The 11046-nt window shown below is 33.3% G+C and overlaps 1 protein-coding gene across 2 annotated transcripts; it reads right to left on the bottom strand.

Annotated features, from left to right (window-relative positions):
• Positions 1-1196: 1196 nt before the first annotated feature.
• LOC133176504 (cap-specific mRNA (nucleoside-2'-O-)-methyltransferase 1-like) lies at positions 1197-10652 on the bottom strand. 2 transcript variants are annotated; one of them, XM_061311631.1, is made up of 23 exons: positions 10592-10652; positions 10221-10354; positions 9717-9878; positions 9396-9488; positions 9197-9268; positions 8780-8874; positions 8456-8528; positions 8145-8337; positions 7881-7999; positions 7587-7683; positions 7314-7446; positions 6846-7031; positions 6624-6680; positions 6466-6523; positions 6297-6365; positions 5882-6022; positions 5671-5772; positions 5304-5333; positions 4909-5000; positions 4616-4732; positions 4258-4376; positions 3833-3941; positions 1197-1483 (listed from the first exon to the last, which is right to left on the bottom strand). In XM_061311631.1, the coding sequence occupies exons 1-23, from the start codon at positions 10611-10613 to the stop codon at positions 1345-1347; spliced, it is 2412 nt and encodes an 803-aa protein (XP_061167615.1). In that variant the 5' UTR covers positions 10614-10652; the 3' UTR covers positions 1197-1344. The 2 variants fall into 2 exon arrangements, with proteins under 2 accessions (XP_061167615.1, XP_061167607.1); XM_061311623.1 differs by lacking the exon at positions 5304-5333 and having other exon boundaries at positions 5641-5772.
• Positions 10653-11046: the final 394 nt, after the last annotated feature.

Genomic DNA, 11046 nt, shown 5'->3' with positions numbered 1-11046 from the left:
CTCATCCGAAGGACCCGCAACTTTCACTTCAAAGTACCGAGCGCATGGCGAAGGAACAGTTGCTACCCATTTTTTACCGACTTAGGTCAGTCGCGGCCGAGATTCGAACTCACGACCTCCCGATCACGAAGCGAACGCTCTACCGACTGAGCTACCGTGAACGGTCTGGATGATGGCTTGAACAAACTTGAATATAACTAAGTTGTACATGTAATAGCGGTCTAGGTGTTACCGAGAAGATTTTAAAGGATTATTTTATATATTTCCAGGTAAAACTTTGATCCCCCTATTGTGGCCTCACCCTACAAACTTGAACCTGCACTATACCTGCGGATGCTTGCATATATCTAATCATTGTCTCACTCTAGTTGCTATTGAAAAGATTAGAAAACTTTTCCTCCTATATATCCCAGGATTTGAACGAATTTGAATCTCCACAAAAAATAGTAACTTATGAAAAAAATATATCTAATCAGCTTAATTATCAAAAAATAATTTTTTAAGCAAGTTTTTTACAAGAGGCCCATGGGCCACTACGCTCATCTGGTGTCTTTGGCCTTTCTGTTTTTCATCAGATTTTAAAAAATATTTTTATATTCCCATGGAAAATTCTGACACCATATTATGGTCCCACCCTAACTCATATCTGCATCAACACAACATGGTTTTGCAATTGTGGGGAAGAAAATTCTTTACCTGTATACTTGCATTGTATAAAATTTGATCCTGATTATATCCCACTCTAACCTCTTGTCCATAATTTGCACTGAAAAAAAATAATCAGCAGAACCTTAGAATGTTAACAAATTAATGGTTGTACTGTGGTACTTGAAAAGATTTCTTATATATTTTACCATATAAAAATTTGATCCCTTTTTGTGGCTCTACCCTATCCCAGGGGACCTTTATTTGAACAATTTAGAATCCTCTTAACCTAAGGATGCTTTATTCCAACTTTGGTTAAAATTGGTCCAGTGGTTCTTGAGAAGAAGTCAAAAATGTAAAATGTTTACAGAGGGACAGACGGATGGACAGCTAGACATACACCAGACAACATGGTCAGAAAAGCTTACTTAAGCATTCAGCTCAGGTGAGCTAATAAAAGCGAACAAACAGCCAAACAATATACCCCCACCCCTAATCTTCAGTTGAGGGAGCATAAAAAAACAAAATTATAAAGATAAACACATGTAGCATAATTCATCAACAATTGTTTATGTATGTAGTACAAACATGTATAAGAACAACAAATGTTTTGTTCATTAAGGTTGAACATTCCTGATGATTCTGATACGAGTGAAGTGAAATGGAGGCTGATGAAATGGCAGCAATGCCACTGAGAGGTCACCGAGGGGTCAACATATTTATGTAGTCTAAGAAATTGTCCTTGGAGATTTTTTTGGGGTTGGCTGAGAATGTCTGGTCTGGATGAATCTTTACACCCTCCTCAAATTTCCAAATGTAACTTGATTTCTTGCAATCACTGAAAAAAGAAAACAGTATCCACTTTTAAGAAGTTTTTCAGTGTTTCTTGTGAGCTACTAAACTAGATCTAGGCTTATATAACATAGGATTCAGATTAAAAAAGGCTATTCTGTAGGAAAAAACAAACTAACATGCCAATATCCCCAGTAGTTAAACAGCTGCAGTGCGATTATGATAAAATATTTGATCAAGAAGATTTATTCAAATCAATTATCTCATAAAGTATAAAAAATAATGAAATACTGCATAAGTGGAATTTTCAGCGAGATGTTTTAGCGAATTAGCCTTAAAAATCTTAATATAATTTTAGCAAGAAGTAATTTCAGTGATTTGACAATATCTTGCAAGATATTCCCTACCTCCATAGTGCTGAGCGAATTGTTAGCAATATGCAATTTTAGCAATCTCAAGTTGACAACACATCTCAATAATGCCAAAATTGAATCCTTGCTAAAAACTCGGCTTATACAGTATTATTGAATTTACATAAATGATGTGTTTAAGTAAACAGTCAGGTTCCTTTTACATGTATGTAACCTGTCACTGACCTGCAATGTGACCTATTTGATATTTAATTACATTCGTAATCTAGGACATACTTGATTCTTTATTACATTTGTAATCTGTGCCATATTTGATACTGTAGTTCAACAAATTTTTGCAACACCCTGTATTCGTGAGGTCATTTTGTACTTATAAGCGAGACAAAATTTTTACAAATTCTAGTTAAGTATTGTATACAATCTTTTATAATAAAAATATATGAGGGAACGGAAATGTCTTGCATAAATACACAAAAATAAAGTTATTGTGAACAAAATTATAAATAAAAAGCAATTTTCAGTATTTCTAATACTGCATTTATAATTTGTAACAGACCTAAAAATTGTTTTATTATATACATGTATGAAATCTTTATCAATGTGCCACTAGATATTTTATTAAATACTGTATGTAATCTTGATATAGTATTACATTTGTAATCTATAAAAGATCTGCAGTGTGCCTCATTTGATTGTATTTATTGTATTTTTTATCAGTGGCAGATTGCACATTACACATGTTATCTGTAACAAACCTGCAGTGTGTCACACTTGATATTTTATTACAAATGTAATATATAACAGACCTGAACTGTGTGATAATTGATATTTTATTACACATGTTATCTGTAACAGACCTGAATTGTGTGATGATTGATATTTTATTACACATGTTATCTGTAACAGACCTGGATTGTGTGATAATTGATATTTTATCACACATGTTATCTGTAACAGACCTGAATTGTGTGATACTTGATATTTTATTACATATGTTATCTGTAACAGAACTGAATTGTGTGATAATTGATATTTTATTACACATGTGATCTGTAACAGACCTGAATTGTGTGATAATTGATATTTTATTACATATGTTATCTGTAAGAGACCTGAATTGTGTGATAATTGATAGTTTATTACATATGTTATCTGTAACAGACCTGAATTGTGTGATAATTGATAGTTTATTACATATGTTATCTGTAACAGACCTGAATTGTGTGATAATTGATATTTTATTACACATGTTATCTGTAACAAACCTGAATTGTGTGATAATTGATATTTTATTACACATTATCTGTAACAGACCTGAATTGTTTGATAATTGATATTTTATTACACATGTTAACTGTAACAGACCTGAATTGTGTGATAATTGAAATTTTGTTACATATGTTATCTGTAACAGACCTGAATTGTGTGATAATTGATAGTTTATTACATATGTTATCTGTAACAGACCTGAATTGTGTGATAATTGATAGTTTATTACATATGTTATCTGTAACAGACCTGAATTGTGTGATAATTGATATTTTATTACATATGTTATCTGTAAGAGACTTGAATTGTGTGATGATTGATATTTTATTACACATGTTATCTGTAACAGACCTGAATTGTGTGATAATTGATAGTTTATTACATATGTTATCTGTAAGAGACTTGAATTGTGTGATAATTGATAGTTTATTACATATGTTATCTGTAACAGACCTGAATTGTGTGATAATTGAAATTTTGTTACATATGTTATCTGTAACAGACCTGAATTGTGTGATAATTGATATTTTATTACACATTATCTGTAACAGACCTGAATTGTTTGATAATTGATATTTTATTACACATGTTAACTGTAACAGAACTGAATTGTGTGATAATTGATATTTTATTACATATGTTATCTGTAACCGACCTGAATTGTGTGATAATTGATATTTTATTACACATGTTATCCGTAACAGACCTGAATTGTGTGATAATTGATATTTTATTACACATTATCTGTAACAAACCTGCAGTGTGCCACACTTGATGGAGGACAGTGGAATGTGGACTCCTTTGTGTGTATGTTGTAAAAGTACTTTTGATTGGCTGATTTACTTAAAGCCATTGTCCATGGATCTGCAAAAAATGGAACAAAGCAGGATAAAAAATATGCAAAAAATGGAACAAAGCAGGATAAAAAATATTCACATGGATTAACATTCCTTGATTTGCTTTCACTTCCAAGCAAAATGGGAAAGAATATTTAGGTTAAAAACACTTATAATGTAATGAATAAAATGTGAATATATGGAACAGTAATAATGCTCAAAAGTTTAAATAGACAATACCAATTGAGAGCAGAGCAAACACGGACCTCTGAAAACATCAGGTGTGGAATCAAGTGCCATGGAAGAGTAATATATGTGTTATTGTAGCAATAAAAGCTTGGTACCTTTGACAATTTTTATGATACAGAGTCCAGACGGCAGGAAGCACCGTCCATCCATTCTGTCTGGTGGACTGTAACACAGCCTGGGATTAGCTGAGCCTTTAACTCGCCGAAACTCCAATCTGTTAAGATAAAGCAGTCCAAAGATGAAACTTATGAATTATTAATAAACCAAAACCAATTTTAACCAAAATATAAATTTTATTCCTATTTTAACCAGAATATCATTTTTATTAGAGTTTTTATTCATATTCTCTAGAAAAACATCAAAGAAGACAACTAAAGAAATTATTGACATGAATATGTAAAATAATTAGTATGTTTCATAGTAGGAGTGTTTTATTAATTGGTTCCCCTTCACCTGTCAAACACCTGGTGCACCTCCTCCAGCCTATAGATGTACGGGACAATGATCTGGGTCAGATTGGGTCGGGTCGGTTTGGTAATACACTGTAAAAACTTCCTCAGCTTCTCAACTCTAAAAAACAAATATTACATCACACATCAAAATATAAAACTCAGTTACATGTCAATTACAACCATGGATCTGCCTATCCCAAATAAACTACTGGTAATAAACAATTTGATAAAACATTGCATCAGAATGAAAAACTGTAGTTTTAATTTCAGGCTAAAGGATTGATAATATCCTACCTGTCTCTGAAAGTCAAACTGCGGACATCTTTACCATACAGAAACATGGCATCCAGGGCATGTAAGGTCATCATTCTTCTTTGTCCTGATCCCTGTATGTACACAAACATAATAATTAATACACGTCCAATCAAAATTTTCCATTCAAAACACTTTCTGGATGCCTTGAATTTTGACTATTTGCCTTACCTCCCCTTTCATTTTCTCTACAATCTCCACCTTGATCAGTGTATCTGTCAGGAGTTCTATTTGACTTACCTCCCCTTTCATCTCCTTACAATCTTCACCTCTATCAGCGTATCTTTTGGGAGTTCTATCTGACTTACCTCCCCTTTCATCTCCTGTACAATCTCCACCTCTATTAGTGAATCTGTCAGTTGTTCTATTTGACTTACCTCCCCTTTCATCTCCTGTACAATCTCCACCTCCATCAGTGAATCTGTCGGGAGTTCTATTTGACTTACCTCCCCTTTCATTTCCTGTACCATCTCTTGATCAGTGTATCTTTTGGGAGTTTTATTTGACTTACCTACCCTTTCGTTTCCTGTACAATCTCCACCTTGATCAGCGTATCTGTTGGGAGTTCTATTTGACTTACCTCCCCTTTCATTTCCTGTACAATCTCTTGATCAGTGTATCTGTCGGGAGTTCTATTTGACTTACTTCCCCTTTCATTTCCTGTACAATCTCCACCTTGATCAGTGTATCTGTCAGGAGTTCTATTTGACTTACCTCCCCTTTCATCTCCTGCACAATTTCCACCTCTATCAGTGTATCTGTCGGGAGTTCAACTCGAATGTTATCTTCCTCTAATTTCCTCCATCTTGAGTACGGATTTCCATCCCATTTGAACACATGTGACCTCTGTCCATAATGAAATAAAGAGTACTTAATTTAATTATTATTAAGATCTATAGCTACTTATAATTAGTAAAACATACAATGTACATCTATTAGTAGGAACAGCACATACCCCTAGACCTAGAAGATACCATCGTTTTCGTTCTTGGTTTCCAATAACATAACAGCGATAATTATATGGAGTCTTGATATTTGTGAGTGTGTCGGGACAAAGATCTTCAATTGTGTGCGAAACAAAATCCACATCATCACCCTGGGAAAAAACAAAATCAATGTAAATCAATGCATCATGCAAGACACAACTGACCAAATATACAGGTGAAAAATTCAATTAGTTGTTATACACTGATTAGGAAATACTGTATATAGGGTTATTTTCACCCTTTCACAATTGGAAACAATTTTTAACTTGCCCAGAGACAGTTTTGTTTAACAGGTATTACTGTTTACTTATAATTCGCCCCATTTTAAATTCATCCACTTGCAACAAGGGCAACAAGGGCAAAACTAATAGGGGGATTATTTACCTCAGTGAGAGCCTCAAACTTGACTTTGGGATTTGATTTTGTGGGAGCTTTCCTCACTTCATCTGGGAGCTGAAAATGAAGAGAATAATATGAGGACAAGTGCTTATAAGGCAAACTTCCTCAGCTTAACTCAGTAGTAAAATTGCTTCTCATCCAGTTTTGTACTCACATTCCATCTCTTTAGACAATCACTCCTCACATCTGCCTGTCTGGTCTCGTACAGCTGTCTGTAAACAAACACACATCAAATTTAATATCTCGTACTACTGTACATGTTGTCAGGGTCTATTTCATCAAGGAGCTTCCAGGAAAGATCATAATACTTACGAGTTTTGAACAAAGGCTTGAATTTTCTTTAAGCCTGAAATCTGCATCTTACCAAGTCTGAAAGAAAAACAATAGAATTCATCAAAAAGGGATTTATTAAATACAATTTTAAAAAAAACTTAATCTTCGAGTAAATAGAACATTTTAATGCAAAAAAATCAGATTCCGAAACAAAATATCAGTTTACTATTCTAATCGTTATGATTTAAAGATTTGACTTACTTTACATTGGATTCGTACATATAATTAAAGAAACACTGATCAGCATGGAGATCCTCCATAGGGACTATCCCACAGACATCTTGTGTTGACGTAGAAACCTGGAGACGATTTAAATCTAGGTTGATCTCATGCATGTATTGTCTGACTGGGTCACTATCGCCACGGAGACCCTGGCAAACTATATACCTGTTACCATGGAGAAGTACATTCATACATAATAAGCAATTGTGTAATTTATAACTAATAATAATAATTTAATAACTAATTTCAAATTTTTCACTACTGTATATGAAGAAAATTTGATGTCTTTTCAATCTTCCTTCTAACCCCAATGTTAATGGGTGAAATAAACTGTAACTCTTCAGAAATGGTTTTCAGTTATTCTAAAATGGAATAATACTTTTAAAAAAAATGTTTTTGGCCAACACATGGAAAAACTTTCCAGCATGCAGAGTATTTTCAACCTACCTCTCAGAGTTTGCTGGCCTGCTGGTGACTGGTTTACATATACAGACTTTGTGAAATATTCTGTACATTAGGTAGATTAACCCAACACTGAATGGGGTGAAGAGGTCAAATAACTTACACACGAAGTGACCACCTGTAAAGATGTCAAAATGTCAACACACACACTTCAAAAACTCAGTTTTATCATGACTGAATAAAAAATACTGATGCACAACAATCTATAAAGGTGAATTAAATTGTTGCATTTTTAACAGATTATATAGTATTTCATACCTGGTCTGAGAATGGATATGGCTACTAAAAACTGACAGAGATAAAGCTGTTTGGACAAAATCTCCTGAATGTTTTCCTGTCCTTCAACTGAGAACCCCTGAAAAACAGAATTGATTGTCTTCAGAAATAGTTACCGGATCAAGAACCAGCACCATAATTCAAACAGAAGTGGACTCCATAAAGGCATTCTACAAGCAAAGCAAGAGGCTTAACATCACATAATGATTTTGATAACACATGATTACAGGAGTTATCGGGTTATGAATGTAAAAGTAAAAAAATAAGGAAACATACCCCATCTGCCATCACAAAGTAGACACCTTTGTTGTCCGTGTTTTCTTTGACAAATTTGATAAACTCTTCCTGGTTCTCAGGTTTAAAAATATCCCCATCCCCCTCAATCCCTCCCACACCTGTTAAAATATCAACAACAGTTCTAGGACAGGTAAAAAGGAATATAATTTATACAAACATTTACCACTTTTTTTCAAATTCTAAAAGATAAACTTTATTTAAAAACTGAAACAAAATTAATACAAAAAATACTAGTATTCATACCATAGTGAGGCTCAAACATTTCAGGGGGACCAGCAAAGAAATCCTCCAGCTTAAAGTCACATGGACCTTTCAGGGTAAACCCAAAGCCTTTGGCATCTCCTTTGGTTCTCCATAGAACATACTCACTAAATCCACCAGGACCAGCACAGATATCAGCAAAAAACAAGATATCTGATGGCTTCAGCATGGGTCTCTTGTATGCAGAGATAATATTTAATGAACTACATGTAAATTTTGAGTAAGGTACATCAAATAGAGTTTTGTTATACGTGTATATGTCATATTAAAGTGTTATTGAGGCAAAACCTTACACCACTGGTATCCTTTGGTGAAGTAAACATGAAATCAAACATTGAATCCATATTAGCCATTTTGACAGCTGCTCTGGAAAAAAAAAATTGAAATATTTTTGTTAGATTATCTTTTTTATGAAATTGACTTTATCAGGACAAAATATTAATTAGTACAAATTAATTTACTATACATATTTTGCAAAACATCATATTTTACTTTTGCGATCATACAGAATGAAGATTCAAAAATAAGAAAAATGAAGCTTGTAATAAAAAAAAAAAAGACAACTTTATAATAAAGATAAATAATCTTCAGAGAGCTGCTCTGTGAACATGACTTACCGGTTGAGAAAAAACACGCCTCTGATTGTTTCATATGGATTTGATCGTGTTCGAGCTCTTCTCATTTCCTCTGGCTCCAACTCATCAAAGACATTCTAGCATTGAAAAGATACAACTTTAAAGTAAACTTCATCAAAAGATCATTCATATCAAAATTGCAATGCTTAAAAGAGAGATTTGTCTTATACACAAGATTTTATTTCAGCATGAGAAAGACTTTTTTTACCTATTCTATAATGTGCCCAGTATATCATTTAAATGTATATATCTACAGGCCATCAAAAGTATTTTCTTTTCTCTAGTGCTTTATGGTTATTTGCTTACCACTGACAGAACCTTCGCTGTAAAATATTGGAAGCACATTTTTGCAATCATTATGTGTCCAAGCTGTTACATACATTCTGATAATAATCTTACCTTGCTGTTTAAAATAGCTGATAGAACATCTTCATCACAAAATTCTGCCTCATCATCTATAGTTAATTTTTTCTGAAATATGAATAAATATACCAGGATACTTTATATTCAGCCATTTACATTGTCATGGGTTTTGTGTTCCTCATTATTAACAGGCAAATAATTATTTAAAAATACACATTTTAAAACTAATTTCCACCTGTCCAATATGTTTCCATCCTCTCAATATTTCAATGCTGGGAACAGGTTCAGCACAAGTTGGAATCCAAGATACATCTTCTTTTTCAATAATCTTAAAATTAAATTGAAAATTTAAAATATACGGTAATCATGCAGTAGATATAAAAATTTTATTACTTTAATACATTTAAATTACTGTTATCTTTTAGATTAAAAAAAAGGCATAATTGTCTGGACAATAAAACATTGTATTTTACTCTAAAGCAAAATTACGGACCTAGTTTACTAAGAGCTTACTTAAACATGTTACAAAAAAAATGAAAAAAAAACTGAATAAAACCTCTTCTGTCTCAAATTCCCAGTCCACTTCCTGCGATGGTTCCAGTCCTTTGATCTTTAGACCCAGACCCCGCCTCCCTCTCTGGTTGGAAGCCTCCACGATTTCTACTCGTCCCTGTTGCTCCTTACCGAGACCTAGGCCTTCCTTGTAGCCCATCTTTGCCTGTTAAAAAATAAGATTAAATAGTGTACAGTAATGCTGTAATGTAATTCTAATTTTGCCATATGGAAAGCTAATTCATGCTTTGTTAAATGTTAAGTAGTTGTGAATTTTATTCATTATTTATTATCTAATATTTCTGTTCATGTACATGTAAGTTTCACACCTGTTACATGTGCAAGGTAATGAATGCATAACATCAGGGACCTATATGCAATATATAGTGTACGTCCCTGATGACATATATTTAAAAATAAACAATATGCACTGTATTGTATCAAAATTATATTGCAATGGTAAAATATTATATCAAAATGACAGCAGCACTGATGCTCTGTAACCAACCATCATCCTGGCTGAGAAAGCGTTGTACAAGCCCGCATTCTCCACTTTTTTCTTTTTCGTGGGAGGTTGGTCAGAGTCTGGTTCATCATTGTTAAATCCAATGTGTAGTGCATCATCGGGTTCTGAGTCCGAATCTACAAAGCACCGGTATAATTAATCAAAATAGCAAAAGTGTACTGAAAATCAATGAACTACACAACGCGAGTGTGGTCAGGTTGTGTTTCATTCTTTTTCAATGAAATTCACATGTACTTTGTATCCTAAAAATAACAATTGAATCATCTTGTTTTGATAAGGGTAATCAAAACAAACAACTCGCCACACTAGAGAGCCGAGGAAAAAATGTTTTGAGTGTCTTTTAAATAAATTACCTGATAAACTTCGAGACGCCATACCGAATGTTTACAAGAAATTCTACTTTCACTTTATTTTTATAGACTGTTTCCGTCTCTAATGTTGAAGATCCAAAGTACTATCTGAACAGTGAGCAGAGTTATCGTTCGTTTCTCAATCTCTGACTCAAACCATATTTGCAGTAAAAAGGTTGCTTTATCCAACTCATTTAGTTTTAGTGTATATATTCCTGAAATATATTTTTATTGACCAAGTGTCCCCGCAGCCAGTAAGAAAAGGCGAATTATTATTTGTGGTGTACCTTTGACATGCATATACCAAAAATACCGTGGCAATGGATACAATATGTAAATTGAAAAAAAAAAAAAAAAAAAAAAAAAAAAAAACAAGTTAGATGTGTTTGTGAAACACTGATGCCCCGTATGGCAGCTTATGGCGAAGGTTAAAGTTTCTCAAATGCATGTCAAAATCC

Source organism: Saccostrea echinata, unplaced genomic scaffold (genome assembly GCF_033153115.1).
Source record: "Saccostrea echinata isolate AGI-Se365-2 ecotype Australia unplaced genomic scaffold, CSIRO_AGI_Sech_v1 ptg000002l, whole genome shotgun sequence".
NCBI classification, from domain to species: Eukaryota; Metazoa; Mollusca; class Bivalvia; order Ostreida; family Ostreidae; genus Saccostrea; species Saccostrea echinata.
This window is presented reverse-complemented; position numbering and strand designations above follow the sequence as displayed.

Excerpts from the sequence above, each read along its gene's own strand:
- LOC133176504 (XM_061311623.1), bottom strand. The coding sequence starts at position 10,613 with ATGGCGTCTCGAAGTTTATCAG. Across the intron at positions 7,032-7,313 it reads AGGCCAGCAAACTCTGAGAG|GTATATAGTTTGCCAGGGTC; the intron begins GTAGGTTGAAAA and ends CCATGGTAACAG. Across the intron at positions 3,942-4,257 it reads TATCATAAAAATTGTCAAAG|ATCCATGGACAATGGCTTTA; the intron begins GTACCAAGCTTT and ends CATTTTTTGCAG.